Source organism: Podarcis liolepis, assembly GCF_965112155.1.
Source record: "Podarcis liolepis genome assembly, chromosome: 2".
NCBI classification, from domain to species: Eukaryota; Metazoa; Chordata; class Lepidosauria; order Squamata; family Lacertidae; genus Podarcis; species Podarcis liolepis.
The window spans coordinates 1,957,452-1,978,896 of NC_139555.1; the positions used below are offsets into that span (position 1 = coordinate 1,957,452).

At 48.5% G+C, this 21,445-nt stretch overlaps 2 protein-coding genes across 7 annotated transcripts in view; both read left to right on the forward strand.

Annotated features, from left to right (window-relative positions):
* LOC310699149 (histone H2B 5-like) overlaps positions 1–21,445 on the forward strand; it is a 960,349-nt gene that overhangs the window by 337,782 nt on the left and 601,122 nt on the right. The window lies entirely within an intron of this gene.
* The window catches only part of RAPGEF3 (Rap guanine nucleotide exchange factor 3), a 50,855-nt gene that overhangs the window by 3,223 nt on the left and 26,187 nt on the right, over positions 1–21,445 (forward strand). For 2 of the 6 annotated variants that reach the window (XR_014521741.1, XM_083486545.1), the window contains exons 3-7: positions 16,050–16,130; positions 17,420–17,473; positions 19,097–19,203; positions 20,155–20,276; positions 20,997–21,159. Coding sequence is in view for 5 of the 6 variants with exons in the window: in XM_083486545.1 (XP_083342671.1) it covers positions 16,050–16,130; positions 17,420–17,473; positions 19,097–19,203; positions 20,155–20,276; positions 20,997–21,159 (527 nt within the window). In the remaining variant the exon portion in view is untranslated. Of the gene's footprint in view, positions 1–3,135; positions 3,177–7,770; positions 8,474–13,857; positions 13,926–16,049; positions 16,131–17,419; positions 17,474–19,096; positions 19,204–20,154; positions 20,277–20,996; positions 21,160–21,445 lie in introns of those variants that run through there. The other 4 variants (XM_083486547.1, XM_083486549.1, XM_083486548.1 and 1 more) reach the window with 4 other exon arrangements.

Below are 21,445 nucleotides of genomic sequence, written 5' to 3' on the forward strand. Positions count from 1 at the left end.
AAGGGACCCCGAGGGTCATCTAGTCCAACCTCCTGCAATGCAGGGCTCTCAACACACGCTCCCCTATTCAATTTGGAGCCATCCTGGACCCCCTTAGCTTTGGTGGCAGTTTTTAAAATTGTTGTACCACTGTGCTCATTGGTTCATTGCCGTGGTACATCTGGACCAAATGAGACTCCCGCTTATTGCTAACTGGTCTACTCCACCATCCACCCCTTTGAGATGATGGATTCCTTTCCTGGTTCTCTGGAGGAAGCAAGCAATCGGTGTCAAGTTATAACAAGCACAAGTCACTTTATTTTCCCTCTTTTATTTTAGTGCTAACAGGCAAGGACGCCACTCCCTGCCCCCAGGACTCCAGCTTAAATGCTGCTGCTGTTTTTCAAACATACCCTTTAGTCTCTAGCATTTGGGAAGTTAACAAGAGACCTCTAGAAGAAATGGGACAGTGACAAAATCTTGTCCCCATGCCCTCTCCCTCTTGGAAGGTACTGGGAAGGGACACTGTCTTGGATGACTGTGGGCAAAGCCTGTCGCTTGGCATCCCCTCTCTCACAGCGTTGCCATAAGGCAAAAACTGGTGAGCTGATTTCCTTGGAGGAAGGGTGGGATACCAATCTCTAACAAGCAGGAAAATAAATGCAGCCAATAGCTTGCATCTGGCCAGTATGTGAGAGCACTTGAACTTGCTTTCTGAAAATACGAGTTTTCCTTTGCAATCCAAGAGATGAGAAGGCAGGGTGTCAATACTCAGTGGTGAAAGACAAGCACTTGGTCTCAGAAGTACTCCCACACCTGGTTATTATTTCCAAAGCTGTTTTAGCAGACCAAGGTTTTCACCTTGGTATGAAGGCAACCAGGAGTGGACTGTGGTTCACTTTATGTATTCCTTTCATTTATACCCCACTTTCCCCCCAAGGAACTTGAAGTGGCATACATGCTTCTCCACCCTCCTCATTTGATCCCCACAACAACCCTGTGAGGGAGGGAGGGCTGAGAGGCAGTCCCCCAGTGAGCTTCATGGCCAAGTGGGGATTTGAACCCTGGTCTCCGGAGTCCTAGTCCAGCACGGTACCACACTGGCTGTCAACGAAGCCGTGCAGCATACGTCATCATATGTAAGCAGACAGATCTTCAAGTCCCTGAGTTCTAGGAAGTTGTTCCAAAACCAAGCAAACAGTCCTCATTCCATACAAGCCTGCCTGATCACCAGCCCAGTCTACCATACAATCAAACCCAGAGGAAGGAGGCTCCCCAGGGGAATTGTTGACTGTTCTCTTTGGTCTGAGGAAGGGCGATGGCCTTTTGGGGACAGAAGTAGCCAAACATAGCCAGGAAGAAAACGGCAGGCCCCAGGTTTGGCTGGCTGCCCGTGCAGGCCGGATTTCTGGCGACAGGCAGACTCTCTTCTCCCTGCGGCCACGGGCAGGAAAGTGGGGGAGGTGACAGTCCCTTAGGAAGTTGCTTGGACACTCAGAGCTGGCGCTGCCTGCCGGAAGAACAGCTGTCCTGATCAACAACACAGGGGCTGCAGTCGTCGGGGAAGAGTGGGGTGGGGATGTAAACAATGGGATACCCCAAGGACACAATTGGGGCTGATGCTGTTTTAACTTGCTTGCAACTTGCTTGTATTAGGAAATCAGAGAGGTGAGGAAGGCAGGGTGCTGGAGCTTGGGGGTGCTGCCTTCAGAAGACAGAATCCGGCCGCTCACTGCAGTAAGTGGGAGCAGCAACGAATATGGCTTAAATGCAACTTATCAGCTGTGTAATCCTGGGAATCTGGGAATGTTATTTTGTAAGGGCTAAAGGCAAACTCACATGGGATAAGAACCAAAGGTAGAAACAACTTCAGATTGTGCTTGTTTCCTACAGCAGCTAAGAGCTAAGTCCCCGGTTCATCTCTTTCCTTTTCCATGAGTGAATGCAGCAGCGAGCCCCTTGGAAGCTCCGTAGCTAAGAGCACATGCTTTTCGTTCTGAAGGCCCAAGGATCAGCTCCTGCCATATCTAGTTAAAGGATTGATGTAGCTGGTGTGAGGAAAGACCCTCTCTGCCACAGACCCCTGGAGAGCTGCTGCCAGTCAGAGTGGACAATACTGGGCTGATCTGATGTAAAACAGCTTTCCCTGTTCCACAAAGCCTTAGCCCCCCTTTCTATGCAAAATAATACCAGCCCGCCTTGCAGGAATGTTGTAAAGATTCACCAGCACTGCTGCTGTGATTTAGAGTCTGCACAAGGTGATACAGGGCTCAGCTCTGCAGCAGGTTTTCTGGATGTTGTGAGGGCACAGCTGCTACCTGTTACTTTCACTCCTCCCAAGCAGCAGATGGTGTGGCTGGGTTTGTATGAGGCAATGCTCCTAGGTGCAAAAAAAAGACCTCATCTCATTACTTGAGTCTGAAATGGTACAGTCTGGTCATCACCCCACCTGTTGTTGGTGACCACTAGTCCTCTTTAGTACCATGAGGATAAAAGGAGCCCATCTCTCAGGACTACGGTGTGAGGATGAAGAAGAGCCAAGCTCAAGGAATTCAGATGCAAATGAAGAGACAGCTCTTGCACCTTTAATAGTTGTGTTGGAATTTAAGCAGGTGTAGCAGGCATGACAAGCTACACCTGTTGAAATTTCCTCTTCCACACAAATATTAAAGGTTCAGGAGGCCCCTGGCCAGTGCAGCTGAGATACACATTATATTGGACAGGCTCCCATCTTTGCCTCGTGGGAGTTTAAAGACTCTCTTGCTGACATGGAGAAAAGTCTGGATATCAATCAGATGCGTAGGCAAGGAGGAGCCGGTGTATCTTGCGCTTTCTGTTTCACTCAATTGATATCCCGTCTCAGCAGTTAACAGTGCAATCCTCTGCATGTTTATTCAGAAAGTGTGCATAGGACAGCTCAGTTGGTGGAGTGTGAGACTCTGAATCTCATGAACACTGAGCCCCGTGTTGGGCAAAAGATTCCTGCATTGCAGAGGGTTGGACTACATAACCCTCACATTCCCTTCCAACACTACAATTCTAGGATTCTAGGAACGCAGTCACCAAGAAAGAAGATGAGCAATGGTAAAAGGCAGCCAGCCCAAATGTGCCTGAATGTGTGGTGAGGATCCCTTCCAGCTTTCTCTGCATGCACTGCGTTGCGACCCATGCATGGATGATGGGCTGCCTTCAGATTGGTGAGTCACAGTTGGGCAGGTGTGTGGTGAGGATACAGGCAGCTTTTTCATGCCAAGTCATCCTGACTGGCAGCAGCAATATGGGTCACAAGCAGAGGTCTTCCCCATCTCTGCTCCCAGAAATAATTTTAGCCACAGAATGTCATGTTAGGTACTAATGCCAAGCATGTACTCTGCCATTGAGTTATGGCTCCTGAACTGCACTATGGCAAACCTGTCCCTAGAATTTGCTACTACGGATGGTCTGTGACGTTCTCAGGGTCCCCTAGAGGCCCAGAGGGTGATGAGATCAGCTACTCTGCTGAGTCTAGAGGTCCCTTAATGGTCCTCACAATACAGTTCTGCCACAGCTACTGAGTCATAGGGGGCGAAAGGTTCTTTCTCTCTATTGTTGTTTGATTAGACATGTGGGATGGGATACACCAACCTTGTAATCAACCTAGGCTAGAACGCTGGCATTTAAAACAGTAAACATGTATTTATTTCTAGAATATAGTACCTAGAACAAGTAGCCATTTCATGCAGAATACTAAAAGAGAAGTTCAAATACCGGTATTCTCACCCAGCCTTCCCTGGCTTGGTGACTTCCAAATGTTGTTGGACTCCAAATCCCATCAGCCCCAGCCAGCATGGCCTAGGGCAGGCATCCCCAAACTCGGCCCTCCAGATGTTTTGGGACTACAATTCCCATCATCCCTGACTGCTAGTCCTGTTAGCTAGGGATGATGGGAGTTGTAGTCCCAAAACATCTGGAGGGCCGAGTTTGGGGATACCTGGCCTAGGGGGTCAGGGATGATGGGAATTGGAGTCAAACAACATCTGGAAGGCACCGGCTTGAGGAAGGCTGCCCTTACCTCACATAATGAACGCTGAAAAAGCTACCTTTACTTAGGCTTTCATTATCCCTCCCGTCTCATTCACTGGTCACCTCCAGTACTGACTTTGCAGGAGGCATTCAACTGCATAGAGAAAATTTAGGTTTGTGCCATTAAAGTGGATTGCAGTGTTCTGGTGCAACAAATCCACATTAAAAACAACAACAAAAACCCACAACAGGCTTTCTTGCTGTTAGGAAAGTGACCAGCGGACTGCACTAAAAAGTGTGGGATAAACAACTGATTAATGGGAAGGCATGTAGCTACCGTGCAAGCAAACCAAAGCGAGTGCTCATTGTTGCATAACCACCACATAAGTAAACCAAATGCTCAGTGAATACAGGGTATCATCTAACCTTGTGTGTAAGCTTTGTGCAAGTGAATGAGGGTGAATGCTCAATGAACAGGTCTTTTGGATGAGCTCTCTCTGTCCCTCCCTTCTTCCCTCTCTGTCTCCCTCTCTGTTTCTGCCTCTCTCTTTCCCAGCAGCCTTCAACTGTCTTCTTGAGAGACACGGTCCACCTGTCACTCACTCTAACTCCAGCCCACATTCCATCACGCTCCCCTGCTGTCAAACACCCTTCTGCTCCCTCTTCCGTTACACTGCCCATGTGGGACAGGTTCTTTTGTTTCTCAATGTGCACCCACTCGCACTCTGCATACAGAACACTTGCATGCCAAGGATTAAACTAGCGAAGAGCTAGGACCACTAAGAGCGGTCCTGCTGCACTGGGGACAAAGCCCCCCTGACTCACATTCTCTACTTTTTACGTGACTATGAGAATCTGCTGCCTGGCCAGCCCTTCCATTTCTCTCCCCCACTGCCCAGTCTGTGGTGAAACTGACAGTGCTGGGAAAGGCTTGCCAGTTTTGTAGCTGTCTCATCAGTTTTGTGTGCTCATCAGGAGTGGGGAACCTGGTGCCCTCCAGATGTTTAATTAGTCATTCATTTGACTAAGTGGATTTATATAATGCTCAATCATCTGCAACCTCAGTCTAAGTGGTTTACTGTTGCTGGGCTCCAGCTCCCTTCAGTTCCAACCAGCCCAGCCAATGGTCAGGGGTTATGGGAAATTGTAGGCCAACCATATCTGGAGGGAGGCAGGGTTCCTACCCTGTGTGTGCCTACTGGCGTACACATCCCTGCCCTTTTAAAGAAAGGGCCTTTGAACAAGCCATGGGAAATTGAAAAGGCATTTCCCCAATCTGGTCCATTTAGTCAGAGAGGTCACCTAGTAGGCAGGTAATGCAGAAAATGGAGAGGGGTGAAGGTCACACACTGTCCAGAATGTCACAAAACATGTCATGATGGAATTGTATCTGAGTGAGGCTACAATATATTATGAACCATCATCTAGGGAGGCAAATTGGGGAGTGCCTTGGACCTCACTATTTGAGACGAGCATGGTGACATTTGAAGCTCGAAAAGCTTTATTTGTGAATGGTGGTAATACTTGTAAACTGAAAGTGGGGGGGGGGGAGATTACAGAGTGATAATTAAAGCACCTTTAAAGTGCCCATTTGGCTTTGACCATTGTTGCATCTGAAACCAATGTGCACAGTCTCAGCCATTGTAGTGGCACAGCTGGGATCGGCCCATGCACCATGTCGTATCTTTTACAACAGCCTTTTGTTCTGCTGTTGTTTTCTCACACTTCATAAATGTGCTGACGTAAGTGATTCTGGGTGCTAAAAATGGCTCCTCTCTTGCCTCTTTGAGTCCACATTCCTGGCTGGTGCCAAATTTGCTCCAAAATGTTTACAGATACTCTGAGGGGGAAGGGTCTGTGGTGGAAAGATAAAGATCAGTGTAGTTGCTTCAAGGGAAGCAGCACTTTGGTTAGACTGGGGAAAGGACTAGACGCGTCCTATAGTGGTGGGAATTAACAAAACATGTTGCAGTGACATTTGGGCTGTGACTATGGTTGTAAAAAGATATTGCTAAGAAGGTCCAATCAGTTGGACAGCATTAGCTTGGGAGAAACCTTTGGTTGGAAAAAGTGGGTCTTTCCATAACTAAAAAGATGGCCAAGTACAGGTAATGTGTTGTCCCAGAAACTAAATAGCCATACCATACATCTTTCTCAAAAGGGTGATGCCATTCTTCTCTCCTTCCTCTGCCTGTGTGTGTGTGGAAAAAACAACAGACTGGCTGTCTCAAAGCTGGTTCTGAAAGTGACAGAGAGAAGCTATGGCTAAAATGCCCCCCCCATTGTTGGGGAGCAGGTGTGATGGAGTGTTGGGGTTGTGAACCTTCCATTTCAAGGTGAGACGAGGCAGCGGCCTCTGAGTACCTGGAAGGGGTTGCAGATCAGGCTTTTGAGGAGCCCACCACCTCCTGCCCTTTGAGAGCCAGCGTGGTGTAGTGGTTAAGAGTGGTGGACTCATAATCTGGGGAACCGGGTTCGCGTCTCCACTCCTCCACATGCAGCTGCTGGGTGACCTTGGGCCAGTCACCCTTCTCTGAAGTCTCTCAGCCTCACTCACCTCACAGAGAGTTTGTTGTGGGGGAAAAGGGAAAGGAGATTGTTAGCCGCTTTGAGACTCCTTAGGGTAGTGATAAAGCGGAATATCAAATCCAAACTCCTCCTCCTCCTCCTGTGTTGACCACTTGGCACCTTCCTGCCTCCCCCACTGCACACCCTCCAGCCCCTGTGCTACTGCCGCTGCCTCTGGGTTGCAGTGGGTGGACGTGCATGATGGGCGGGCATGTGATAGAGGGTGAGGCAGCAGAGGGAGCAGCATTTCTGTTTTGTCTCTCCCAACAAAATGTTCTGGGCTGGCCCTGTTCCATCTTACGCCCAGCCTGTAGACATATTCAAACAAAACCTTTTATCACAGAAATACCATAAGTCTCCTGTGACATTTATTCCAAGGGAAGCAAACCCATGCCCTCGGTATGTACTGGGATCATCTTCCACGCGACAGCCCTTTATGTACCGTATTTTTCGCCCCATAAGACGCACCGGCCCATAGGACGCACCTAGTTTTTTGGGGGGGAAATAAAGGGAAAAAAAATTTATTTCCCCCCCAGGTGCGCTGCGCTAATCCCAAAGCTTGGGGCGTGCGGAGCTCAGCGGGCCCCAAGCTTCTGGGTGCCAGCAAGCAGTCCGCCAGCTGTGGGAAAGCCGCGCGGCTCTCCCAGGGCTAGCGGAGCGCTGCACTAATCCAGAAGCTTGGGGCGTGCGGAGCTCAGCGCACCCCAAGTTTCTGAGTGCCGGCAAGGTCTCCGCTAGCGGTGGGAGAGCCGCGCAGCTCTCCCATGGCTAGCGGAGCGCTGCACTAATCCCGAAGCTTGGGGCGTGCGGAGCTCAGCGCGCCCCAAGCTTCTGAGTGCCGGCAAGGTCTCCGCTAGCGGTGGGAGAGCCGCGCGGCTCTCCCAGGGCTAGTGGAGCACTGCGCTAATCCCAAAGCTTGGGGCGTGCAGAGCTCAGCGCACCCCAAGCTTCTGGGTGCAGGCAAGCTCTCAGCTAGCCCTGGGAGAGCTGGGCTCCCACAGCTAGCGGATAGCTTCCTGAAGCCTGGAGAGCGAGAGGGGTCGGTGCGTACCGACCCCCCTCGCTCTCCAGGCTTCAGCGAAAGCCTGCATTTGCCCCATAAGACGCACACACATTTCCCCTTCATTTTTGGAGGGGAAAAAGTGCGTCTTATAGGGCGAAAAATACGGTATTTGAAGATGACTGTCTTATCACCTCTCGGTCTCTTCTTTTCCAGGCTAAACATTCCCAACTGCTTCTTATAAGGCTTGGTTTCTAGACCCTTGAACATCTTGGTTAACTTCCTCTGAACATGTTCCAGCTTGTCAGTATCCTCCTTATATTGCGGTGCCCAAAATTGGCCACCATATTCCGGGTGTGGTCTGACCAAGGCAGAAGAGAGTGGGACTATTACTTCCCTTGATCTGGACACTATATTTCTGCTGATGCAGCCTATGATAGCATTAGGGTTTTTTGCTGTTTCATCACACTGTTGACTCATGTTAAGCAAGACCCCAAGATCCTTTTCACATGTACTGTTAGTAAGCCAGGAGTGGGGAGCTTGGTTTTTGTGTATTTTTGAATCAGTAGCCAACTAAATTTGGCCACATGTCCAAACAGAGTGATCTGATTCTTAATTCCTTGGCAAGCAGTCACCTCCTGCTTGGAAACAGGACTGAGGGAGTTAATTGCTGAAGCTTCATCCCAGGCTTTTCTAACAGTCTGGCTAAGAAACAGGTCAGACTGGTCCTCTTCTGTCCAAGCTTTGCCCCTAGGGTGTCTGGCATGTGTGGTTGCAGAGTAAAATGCTACATCTCCAGGATATGGCAGGGGAGAAGGATCTGCTGCTTCCAAAATAGCAGAGCCTGCGTCATCTTTTATGAAGCTCGGACCCCTTTCTGCAGCTCCAGTGGTCTCAGTAGGCATTCACCTGCCTGACCCCGAGGCAAGGAGAGGGAAAACGGTGCCTTTCTCTGTCTCCCTTGGAATTCTAAATATCTATTTAAAAGCCGGCTATTTCCTGGAAAGAAATACCTCCAGGTGATTTGGCCTAAAGGCACAGCTGGAAAAAAGTGGGTAACTGATGGTGCATTGATAATTACTGGCTACTTTTGTTTTGCTGTGGAATTACTTGTGAAAGTTCCTCTGCCACCTCATCACACCTGATCAATAATGGTTTGGAAATAAATCAGTGTTGGCTTATCTTGCAGTTTACCATGGTTCTAGAGCAAACATGGTTGGGCCACAGGCCATTGTCAGATGACCTTCACAGCTCCATCCTCATGGCAAATGATTAAGGGGGCAGATGCTAGCTTTTCTTTCTAGCGTGGTAATGAAATGCGACTTAATCTCCACTGAAAATCCAGTGTGAGCCTCATAGAAGTGAAATGCTTCTTTAGCACTGTGGTGTAGTGGTTTGTTTGTGGAATTAGACCAAGAAGACCAGGTTCAAATTCTCATAAAATGTGGGGCTGACAGCACTATATGCCGTGGCCCTGATCTGGTGGAACGCTGTGTCCCAAGAGACTAGGGCCCTGCGGGACTTGACATCTTTCTACAGGGCCTGCAAGACGGAGCTGTTTCACCAGACCAGACTGTCAAGGCACAGTCTGACCCCCTCCTTCTGTAATCCTCATAGAACTCTAGCTCAATGGTTGCCATTAATTTGATTCTGAATTGACTTTATAATGTATTTTCATTAATTGACTGTGATTTTATGTAAATTGTGCTATTTTTACTGTTGTTAGCCACTCTGAGCCCGGCTTTGGCCAGGGAGGACAGGATATAAATTATAATTATAATTATTATTATTATTAATAATAATAATAATAATCTCGAGGTTCTTGGAGAAAACACAGGAAATAATATATAAACTAAAGTGAACACAAGGGTTATCAAACTTGAAATATACCATTGCCTGATTAAGGTGTCCTCCCTTTAGGTTGATTTCAGCTGTGCAAAAATTGCCCTTTTAATTCTGAACTTTTCGGGGTGGCAAGCTTTCAACAGCTAGCATTATAACTGAGAAAAAGCTGGTTTTCATTAGTGATTTATATTTAGGCTTTATAATTGTTGTTACCCATTATGAGCCCACAGGACTGGGCAGCTTAGGTGTCTTATCACATGGAACTCCCTGTACCAAAGCTGGCTCACTTATGGCAGCAGAAAGTAGCTTCTGTGGCAACAGAACTTGCTGAAAAGCAGCTTTGTGTCATGGACCTGCTGGATGCAGAGAAATGGTGAGAGGCAACAGCTGGGGAACCCCCAGAGGAAGATGGCTCAGAGCCAGGGGACTGGTGGTGGAATGACAATGTGTGGTCAGAAGAAGAGGAAGAAGACTGGGAGGAGGAGGTGTTGGTAACAGGGTTTAGTGAGCAGGAAGAGGCTGTGGCAGAGAGCAGTCCAGAGTTAGAGGCAGAAGTGGAGGCTGGAGAGAAGGGACAGAGATGAGGCAGGCTGCTGAAGAAGCCAGGGAGTCTTCCCTTCCTGCTGTGACCAGGTCTTATCCCAACTGGTCTCCCAGAACACAGAGAGGAATGAAGAGGGCAGAGGCAAAGAGAGACAAGATGAAGGAGCCTCAGGTTGCTCGGAAAGGACCCAGGAGAGGAGCCTTAGAGAGCAGTGGGAAGGACTTCAGTCCTTGCAACTGCTTTACTGGGACAAGACCTACTGGGAAGAGTTGCTGGGATCACTAGGCCTGAGCTGTTTTGTTTGAATAAAGAGTTAACTTAGTTGACACTGAGTGTTTTATTTCTGACCTGCTCCCGACTCCAGCTCCTGACACTTTGTTTGTGGCTAAGGTCTATTCCATGCCTCCAAAATATATTATTTCTTCTAACAGCAAACTCAGGTAGTGAGTGATGACGAAAATGGAGCCAAAGCAGGGTTTTTGAGAAACAAGAGGAATTTATTAGCATGCCCTGAGCAGCCCAAGGCTTGCAGTGATAAGAAAGAAAACAAACCCCAAGCTTTTCAGGAAAAACAAGCTAAGGGGCCAACAAACGGCCCAGTGAGGACTGAGCAGGCTCAGTACCCACTAACCACAGAACACCCAGTGTATATTTTTTTTGGGGGGGGGGATGTAAAACCTGGCAAGGAGCGATGTTGGGGAATAGAATGGAATGCATTGCTTGAGCACCTTACAACTAATAGAGTTGCAGAGAAGGGCCAGTCTGGTTGGCAGGAACCTTGCACAGGAGCACTCCACAAGATGGTGAGGCTACACTGCAATCTTATGTTGAAGGTCCCACATGCTGTAAATAATTTTGATCATCTCAGCCTCAAACAGGAGTTAGTTCCTCTGCAGTGCAGATGTTGCCCCCCTAGATGCTGAGGACTAACATAAGCACTAGCATGTGCATGGGTGGATTAATTTATCAGGTAGATATGTGGCATGGGCCAATGTGAAGGTGCTCATAAGCTTTGGAAAGGGCTGGTCCAGCTGCACATCAGTTGGGAGGCTGACTCACCTGTGCTTCTGGGCCTAATCCGCTCACCTTTTCAACATTATCTTGGCAAAGCAGGAGGCGGCACAAGGCCCCTGGCACGAATGCTTGGCACGCCTGCCCTGCTGATGTAACAGCTTCTGAGATTGCAGATTAGGCAGGCTTCTTTAACAGAGCTAGAGTGATTACAAGGAGTTGCAGTGATTACAGCAATCAGCCGTCTTCACCCTTTTCAGAGTTGGGATCCATGTTTAATGTCACCCTAGAGTGTCAAACACGGGTGGCGCTGTGGGTAAAACCTCAGCGCCTAGGACTTGCCGATCGCATGGTCGGCGGTTCGAATCCCTGCAGCGGGGTGCGCTCCCGTTGCTCGGTCCCAGCGCCTGCCAACCTAGCAGTTCGAAAGCACCCCCGGGTGCAAGTAGATAAATAGGGACCGCTTACTAGCGGGAAGGTAAACAGTGTTTCCGTGTGCTGCGCTGGCTCGCCAGAGCAGCTTTGTCACGCTGGCCACGTGACCCGGAAGTGTCTGCGGACAGCGCTGGCTCCCGGCCTCTAGAGTGAGATGAGTGCACATCCCTAGAGTCTGTCAAGACTGGCCCGTATGGGCAGGGGTACCTTTACCTTTAGAGTGTCAAATACATTATAGATTTGGGGGGACCCCCCAAACCCTAGAAAGTAATAATGGTAGGATTTTGATTATTTGGAGCATTGAAGGGAAGATTGGAGGTCAGTGGAAAAGTACAGGTTAAGATTTCTTTCCAAACCAGGCCCTCGCCTGGGATAGAAACATCAGCAGGACAACATGGCATCTTTGGGCCTCCTTAGTCCCCACCCCCTTTTTTTGATGCTCCAAGCAGAGCAAGGAGGCTGGCTCTCGCTTCCGTTTTAATTTCCCACAATCCCCCAAAGCAACATTGCACTGAGGCCATTGTGAGAAAGTGAACCTGAGGTTAGACTGTGCTGCTTGGAGCACTGTTGCCTCCAGAGATTCACCCCCAACAGAGGAGACCCTCCAGCTAGTGTACTAGTCTCTTCAAACCTGGAGCTGGCCCTACCTATGGGGAGGAGCTATGCATATATTTAGCATATTTATTACTAGCCCTTCACCAAAGATGAGAACAACAGTAGTCAACCTTTTCAGACCTGGGATTCACCTTTAGCCCAAACATGCATTTGGAACCCATTAATTAAGTTTTTATGTCACATCTGCATGGTGTTGCTGCTGCTGCTGCTGCTGCTGCTGTTGCTGTGACAATCCACCTTGGATCAGGCCCTGACCCAACAGTTGAAGACCAGTAGATTACAATGGCATGAAAACAATAAAATGCAGTAGATAAACAATTAGAACGACAAACCAACCAATAACCACATTTGCAGAAAGGAAAAAATCATTGCACATTCCTAAAAGCCTGGGTGAAAAGGTACGCCTTTGCGTGTTTTTTCGAAACCCCCAGTGATGGGGGGGGGGGTAAGGGACAAGGAGTTCCAAAGTCTGGGGGTCATCAAAATGCACTCTGCTTTACACATTACTTTCCTGTGTCTAGATTGTTATTATTAAATTGTTATTGGGCAGGTGAAAGATAGCAGCATGAATTAGCTAAGCTCTTAGGGATGAACCCATTTATTTTTCTGCATGCTTTTTGATGCGCGAGGATATTGCTTCAGGGAAAGGCAGGGTGACTTCTGGGTGTCTCCCTTTGGCATCGGCAAGCTCTTCTGATCTCTGGGTTGCAAACAAGGCAATGTGATGAGGCTTCGGCAGAATTTGGGGCCTGGCTGGCTGGCTGGCTGGCTGGCTGCCTGCTGGGCTCGGTTGCTGAAGCCTCTTGGGTGTTTCTTCCCTTACCTGCTGAGTCTGGAGGCATTTCTCCGGCTCCTGACAGATGGCAGCCCTTGTGATATTTGCCGTGTAAACACGCCAAGGGGCGGGGTGCTGTTTGTACTCCACAGCTGGGGAAATGAGGAGTCCTGGAGAACTGGCAAGAGACCTTGGGAAGGGAGGCTGCCTTCCTGAGACTCCGGGCATTTTTGCTGCTTGGCCTGCCCACTCCCTCTGATCTCAAATGCGTTGATTTTAGAAAGGTGCTATGTGGTGCTGTGGCGGCAGTCCTGGATTTACATATAAGTTAAACAAGCAATAGCTTAGGGCCCCACTCTCTTGGAGCCCCCCCAAAAATATTAAAGGGGAAAAAAGGTGGATGTACATTTCCAAAATATAAGATAAAAAACAAATTACTTTGATAAAATACATATTTTGTTATGTGCAAATGGCTTTAGATACCTATTAGGTCCATAGATTACCATATAGCATATATTCGACACAAAAAACAGTGACAATTTGTTGTTGACAAAGGACAGCTGGATATATAAAGGGCCCTATTACCTTCCGTAGTTTAGGGCCTCATCAAACCTCAGTCTGGCCCTGTGTGGCGGGCTTAGCGTTTTAGCCCTGGAGCCCATGTTTGCTGTCTGAGCTCTGGCCTAGAATAAACACGGGGAAATAAAAGAATGTTTTGCAGCAGGGGAGGGGGGCTTTTCAGCCTAGGGGCCATATTCCTTTATGGAAAGCTTCCTGGGGGCCGCATGCTGGATCAGAGGTAAAAATGGGAGGAGAAAAGGATGTGTTTTTGAGCTTTGTGCAATAGGCCAAATTCCTGCCACGCAAAACCTAGAGGTTTTTGCACACACACATCCTCTCAGCATACCTTTCTCCATCCCTGTTAAGACCACACTGCAGCCGTGCCGCGGCACTTGAGGAGGACATGGAGCAGAGTCTGTCTCTCTGTGTGGCCTGGGCAGACTCCTGAAGGCTGGGGAAAGGGCATGGAGAGCTCTGTTAGCCCTCAAGCTGAGGTTCTCTGTCCTTGTCTTAAGAGCATGTGCAGAGCACCTTCTCATCACCCCTGAGGGTACAGTAGCTGGAAGTGCTCCAAGCATCATACTTGACAGGTGAGTTTTGCAGATGAGGAGAGAGGTACTCTGGTGCTATGCTGGCAGAGCAGTTTGTAGAATAAGAATTGCAGGGTTGGGAAGGCACCCTGCGGTCATCTAGTCCAACCCCCTGCAATGCCAGAATTGCTGTTGCAATGCAAGAATCTCAGCTAAGTGAATCACAGTTGCTGTGTCTGATGTCAATCTGGGGGCGGAGAAATTACATAAAAGTAGCAGACATTCTTCCAGTGTCCCTGGAAATATCACCTATGCCAACCAATCCAAGGACAGCAGTATGTGCTTGGAGGGAGCTGACCTCTGGAGGCTGAGCTGGAGGAGCGTCGCCGTATCACATTGCCATGCCCCGCGGAGCACAAACAAAGCAGAGAACCAGGCAGTGGCCAAGGGATCTTCCACCAGCATGCTCAGGAGTCGCAGGGTGAAATCTCCATCGCACAGAACATCTCCCCTTCCCCCCCCCTTGCAGGATCCAAAAGTAGGAAGCTGCAACAGGCAAAGGGATTCTGTGGTGCAGTTTGCAAAGTAGGCACAAACATACCAGAGAGGTCACTGGTTCAAATCTACCCTGTCATGCTTGTTTATCCTTTCCTACTAGCTATCACTCACTGAGAAGGGGATGGTCAGTACAGCTGCACAGACGCACATGTGCTCTCAAGGACGGTGGTTCAGATATTCCCTGATACTGGCTGGGGGTGGGGATCAGCACAGCCCCAGGGAGGATGGTAAGCAGTGCGCAGCTCCTGAGGTCTCACCACAGGCATGTGCCACCCCAAGCCTAGAAACACACAGACCCAAACTTCTTTCCCACTGGTTGTGGGGCAGGGAGAAGGGCATGCACACACATTGCTAAAGCTACAAGAGGCAGCGCATAAGGACAGGGAGGTAACAGCCCATATGCCCCTGGGTGAGTGTCACAGCAGAATAGTGAGGCACCTCCCACTGTCAGCGGAACCTTGCTTTGCAGGAGGAGCCCGGCAGGCTTCACAACTGGGTGGGCACATGCTCATGCAATGTGCATTTGGGATGCTGAAGATGTGCTTCTGGTGTCTCCCCTTGTCACAATTGAAATTCAGGAGACACAGTGAGGATTGTTCTGTAACTGAATGAGATACAGACAAGTAGGTCGTGCATTTGGGGCTTATCTGGTTGCATTTAGGGGCAGAGTACCCTTTCCTGTGCCTGTATTCTCATCAGAAATGAGCTCTGAGAGTCCTGCCTCTGTCTCTCTAGATGTTTCCCTCCATTTTGAATATTGTTTAGTGTTACTCTCTCAGGCCAGGAGAGATGCTTCTTGGGACTTGCGCTGTATTCAGTGGCGTAGCGTGGGGGGTGCAGGGGGGGCCGGCCGCACCGGGCGCAACATCTGGGGGTTAGGGTTAGGGGGCGCAAATCCACGGGTTAGGGGGCGCAAATCCACGGGTTAGGGGGCGCAAATTACTTGCCTTGCCCCGGGTGCTGACAACCCACGCTACGCCACTGGCTGTATTCTCTGTGCTGGGCAGTTTCTCAAGAAACTATTGGTAACTTGGCAAACCACTCAAAGGCTGAAATATTTCTGTGGGCTCTATCATGATACCACTCCAAATTCCAGAGCTTTCTGGCCAAGCAAACACTTGAACTAGAGTTGTGTTTGTGTTCTGTAGCAAATCTGGTTCATTTGTAGGAAGTTCCATCTGTAATGGAACACAGAACCCGCTTATTGGGCTAGCTGCCTCACATTACCTCATTGTAGGTCTGGCTGTGCTTAAGGCTGGTCCCTGCAAATATGTCTATTAAAGTAAGTAGAAAATAAACCTTTTATTTAAATCATTTTTATACGGATTTACATTTCGGGGGGGGGGAATCTCTGTAGATTCTGCATAAAGCTTCAGGTATGTTTATTTGAAAGTATAATCTTTATGTACTTATTTAAATCATTTCTCTACCTCTACACTGTTCTAAAAAATATCCAAGTGGTTTTACAGCCTATCTTAAAACATCAAATAGAACATGACAAAATGGAAAAATATAAAATTTCAGAAGAAAATCAAATGCAATAAGATTCACATTTAAAGCAGCATGATTAGCAGGTAAACAAAATATTCTCTTAACAAAAGAGTTACAAGCAGGCCTTTTTTTCAGCTGGAACTTGCTGGAACTCAGCTCCACCATCTCTCAGGTGAGCGCTGTTGCCATTCTAAGAGAACAAGGGAGGTCTTCATGGTGAGTTCCAGCACCTCTTTTTCTAGAAACATAGCACTGGTTACAAGTAAGAATCAAATGCTAAAATGCAGTAAAAAAATCCACATATAAAGCATCATTGGCAACTAAATGAAATTTCTGAGACAATACTTTTCCACCACAGTAACATCTCCCAAAGGCATCCTTATTAATCTTTTACATATAAAACTCATTCCCACCAACCACACCCAGAGCACAGCTAATCTCCAGCCAACCATTTGTCACAAGGCCAACATCTGACAACTATTTTCTTACTCTGTGTGAGTTTCTGCTGCATGCTGATTTTCAGAAAGGGGTGGAGCTCCCTTGCCTTCCGCTTCTCCTTGGGTGGGGCAAACTTTGCTGTGGGTCTCAGGATGGTTTGCACCTGCATGCTCATCACATGACGAGAGCAGTATCACATGATGCCTATCAAATGATGCGTATGTATGTGAAGGGACCACCATCGCAGCTCAAACAGATCAAAACAGGCAAAACTTTTGTATCCCTTTGGACCTTTAATTTATTTTTAATGGAGGCAGGTTGCATATCCAGGTGTGATACTCATCTGCTACCTTTGCCTCAGGCATCTTAAGTTATCAGTTTGCACACTCTTATCATTCTGAGCCGTTCTCCTTTAGTGAATCTCAACCATCGTGCCATTATGCTACTTCTCCCAATTCCACACCAGGTGTAATCATGTGATGGGGGGCTCAAATTCATGTGGGAAGTCTGACTCAACATTGTGTGAACAGACTTCCTAGCTCAGGAGTAGCTAACCTGTGGCACCTCCAGATGTTGCTGGACTCCTAGTCCCAATGGCCCCAGCCAGCATGGGTAATGGTCAGGGATGGTGGGAGATGTGGTCCAGCAATATCTGGAGAGCCACATGTTTCCCACCCCAGAGCCAACTCCCATTAGCATTCTGGCCACAGTAGACTTGGCTACCAAACTCTGCCGCTTTTTGCCCAATGAAGGTCAGACAAAGAGAACTGTTTTCCTTTGTCGAAGGCTTGGGGGCATGGGTTGTGGCACGGCATGGCGTTTCTTCCCTTCGGATGTACTGTGGCTCAGTGGGCGCCTAACATGTGACATCTGGTCAGCCTGGTAACTGCCCCCCCCCCCCCGCACAGGTTCTCTCTTGCAGGGATGAGGAAGGACTTCCTTTGCAAGGGAGGGTGCCTGCCTGCTTCTGCACTGGGCTCTGTACTGGGCTAACACACGCAACCAACAGCCCCTTCCTCACTTTGTAAATGGACTAAGGAAATGTCCTTGATCTTTTTGTTTTCCAGACCCCTCTTCCAGACACCGAATCAGCGTTAGTGCCTGGCCACAGCCTAAAGCAGGTAAATATCAAACAGCCGTCTTGACAGGAACAAAGGAAGCACAGCCTAAAAGTGGGGGCGGTTACTCCCCCCCCCAACGGGCTAACAGGCTTGTGGTATGATGTGTTTCCTTTCACACAGGTCTGTGTATGTATTTCAGGGATGTGTGCAAGCATTTTTTATTATTATTATTATTATTATTATTATTATTATTATTATTATTATAGATTTCCATCCCACCTTTCTGAGAGTTATGCCACATTCATGAGAGCTTTTGCACACTAAAATCACATTAGTACATGGTGGTGCAGCAAAAGCCTGAGAAGGTCTTTGCTGACAGAGAACCTCAAGGGGCAAGGTGTTACATGATGTAGGTGTAGAAATGGCCTGTCTGTCCCATGGAATTTGAAGCTACAAATCTCTATTTGCATTTTTTTATATTAAAAAAAGTTCCTAGTCCTCATGATTGTGAAGATCAGTTTGCAGGTGTGCTGGATGATGCCTGATGAAATCACAATTCCAGTTGCTGGAAAGCACAGGTGGTGAGAAGGTTCTGGTGCTCATCTTCTGCTCCCTGGCCTCCGACAGGCACCTAGCTGGCCTCTGTGAGAACAGGATGCTGGAAAAGATGGGCCAGCAGGCTATTCTTATGTTCTTATGACTGTAAAATCAGAAAGCCCTTTCTTCAAGTCTCAGTTCTTGACAAGGATCTGCCACGTGTCCCTAGGCAAACCACTCTCTCAGACTCAGTCCTGCCCCCACATATGAGGGAGGCTAACACTCACCTACTTCAGAAGGTGGTTGCGATTATTGAAACAAGGCCATGTTTGTGAAGTGCTGGGGGCAGTCAAAGGGGATCGATATAGATATAGACACACTAGGTATTTATTATTAATATTAAGGCTAATAATCTTATAGGGACTCCATGCCTCTCCTGTTCTATTTGGTAAGTACTTGAGAGGCCTGGTCGGAAGCCTGTGATCCATGTCTGGCTGAGAGCCAATCATCGTAGCCAGGATGCAAGTTGGAAGAAAATCGGATTTTAGAACCAAATTGACAGAGGAGTTTAAAACGAACCTGTTTCCATGTATTCTCCCTTCAAAATAATCAGCTTTTAAAAGGAAATTCTGTATTCAGTGGAAACAAGAACAGGCCCATACTGATGATATCTTAGGACTGAACCTTTGAGCTTCTATGAAACAGTGAGTGGAAGGCTGAAAAGAACCAGAGACAAAAATATCTGACTTTGGAGGTCAAGTGTTTATAAATATGACACAATTGTTCATGCATATTTATTATTCTGCAAACGACAACTTGTTCAACTATGCATAACATCCCTTTCCTCTCCTCCCTGCTTTCCCCCAAATCCAAAATTAGTTTGGGGCTTTCCAGATACTGAGTATCTGGAGACTGAGCCAGAAGGTTCGTTATCCCAGTGCCTTTGGTTGGACCTGAGCGGGGAAGCCTGGCTAGCCCTGTCTCTCATCTTCTGCTGCCAAGCAAATACATTCCCATTTATGCAAATCTTTGACTCACAGGTTGCCTCGTGAATATACTGTAATTGGTTTTAACTGGTTGCATTCAGTGTTTTTTATTGTTTCATCTGTCTTTTCAATGTTTTTCTCTTGCCTTATTCTTTCACAGGCTTCATCGAACAAAATTCAGAGAGCAGGGAGGCTCCTCTGTGCACATCTGGTCATCTTGTACCCGGACCTAATCCGCGATCACAAGCACCACCTCCGGCTTTACAGGTGTGCATATACCTGTCCCTCGTAGAAGGGGTCAGGGGCGGCCAGTGAGCTGCAGGGTCTGTGGGAGTGCTGCTTCCTCTAGGGGCGGGGGGCTCTTGCGAGTGAACCAACTAGCTGCCCCTGAAATTTCCCCCAAAGTGAATTTCAAGGTGGGTGCACCACTGTGAGTGCTCCCCCACCCCTGGTAAATGGTAGTGACTCTGCGTCTGGGAAGCTATTGCTGCAGTTCTGCCTTCTGCAGCAGAAGGTTGCAGCTTCTAAAAGGATCAGTTAACAAGAGGCGAGAAATACCTTTCTCTGCCTGAGACCCTGGAGAGCCTCTGCCAGTCAGAGTAGACAACACCGTGCTGGCTGGACCAACCTAATGTTCCTATTCATCCTGAACTGAAAGCCCAGCTGGTCCTGGGATAGGGAACTTGGCCTTTCAGATATTGCTGGAGCACAACTCTGGTCATCCCTAACCATTGATCATTCTGGCTGGGGTTGATGGGAGTTGGAGTCCGACAACATCTGGAGGCCTGCAGGTGCCCCATCCCTGAGTTAGTCGAGCAACCCATTCCCAGAATGATCAGCTTTGGGAAACCATAAATAGGACGTGATGGCAATAGTTACAGGTAGGTAAGGAGGGCATTCTGCCTCTGAACTTGGAGGCTATACATGACTAAATTGCCACTGGAAAGACCCACCCCCCCATGAATTGTGCTTAAAGACAGTGGCCAATGCCACATCTTATGGCAATGAGTTCCAGAAATTAACTATGTCTTGTCTTGTCCTTCCCAGACAACCAAAAGATGAAACCCCCAAAACCAAGGAAAGGGGGAGGGGGAGCAGAGGGGAGATCTAGAGCTTTAAAACTGGAAATCCAATCTGAAGTTCAGAACTTGCTCATCTAGCTCTGCTGCAGATTGTGGGAATTCTTCCCATGAACTCTGTTTGGTGTCTCCCTTCCAGGCAGTGCTGTTCTGGGAAGGAGCTGGTGGATGCGCTGCTCAGCGCAGAGTTTTCTGTACAGACGCGCAGTCAGGCCCTTGGACTCTGCCAGGTGCTGGTGGACGAAGGAGTCTTGGCTCATGGTGAGACAACCAGAGGAAAGAAGGGGGGCCATAACAGTCTCAGGATCCCACTGCTCATTAGGCACTGCTCACGATGCTCCCTAACCAAGCCGGTCCATGTCAGAGCACTTTTGTTTTTTGCCCTGCTGTTTCCCCCCAGCAAAACCCAATCTGAACTGCTGAATCAATGCAAACAGCAGTTTGGGTTTTCTGCAGATTGCTCTTTGCTCCGATTCAGCAGAAGAGAGCAGGTTTCCACAGGGAAAGCCTTGGGGGGCACTGAATTTTGGCATTGCACAGAGCACTGTTGATATTTGAGACCCCAAGGTCTGCCACTGGAGAAGGGGGCTGGATTGGGTGCTCTCCAAGGACCCCTCACCCTCTGGTTCTTTGTGTGCCCGCTGGGCTTACCCAGCAGCTGTAATACCACTTTGCACTCCTTCACTGTCCAGATAGCTGCCTGTCACAGGGAGAAAGGGAAAGCTATAAGAGGTGACGCAACTGGGAGCTGATATGTTGGCAGGGGGCTCTTCACATCTTCTGTTGGCTTCTTCTAAGGGCAGGGAAGCTGTGACCTTCCAGTAGCTGATGACTACAGCTCTCATCAGCCCCAGCCAACATAGCCAGCAATCGGGGTGATGGGAGGTGTCGTCCAATAGTTCCCGGAGGAGCACAGGTTCCCTCCCCATCCCCTTGTGCTCTCTTACTCTCATCCTGCTTTCACCCGCCTTCCCTGTGCAGTGCGGCAGGAGAGCTATTTCCAGGATCGCGACACCCAGTTCTTCCGCTTTGTGGCCCTGGAGCCAAGCGCTGAAGACCGGGATGGGGAGGAGCTCCTGGAGGCACTGGCATTGCTCACCCAACTGGGCCCTACCGCCTTGCTCACCACCATCTTGCACAAACCGTGAGTGTGAGGACTGAGCTATAGTGTGGCAGGCAGGGAGGAAATGTGGAAGGTTTAAGGCTTTGCTGCTGATAGAACAGCTAAGCCATTTCTGTTTATTGGTGAACGAAAGTGCAGGTGGATAGATGATAGATAGAAATGTATATATTGTTTCCTTGATTATTTCATTCATTCGCTTTATTTAAATCCTGCCTTTCTAGGGACTCATCCACACTTTTGCTTGACCTGTATTTTGATGCTGTTCTTTGCTGATTAATTCCCCTGGGTCTGAGAGCTTTTCTTGTTG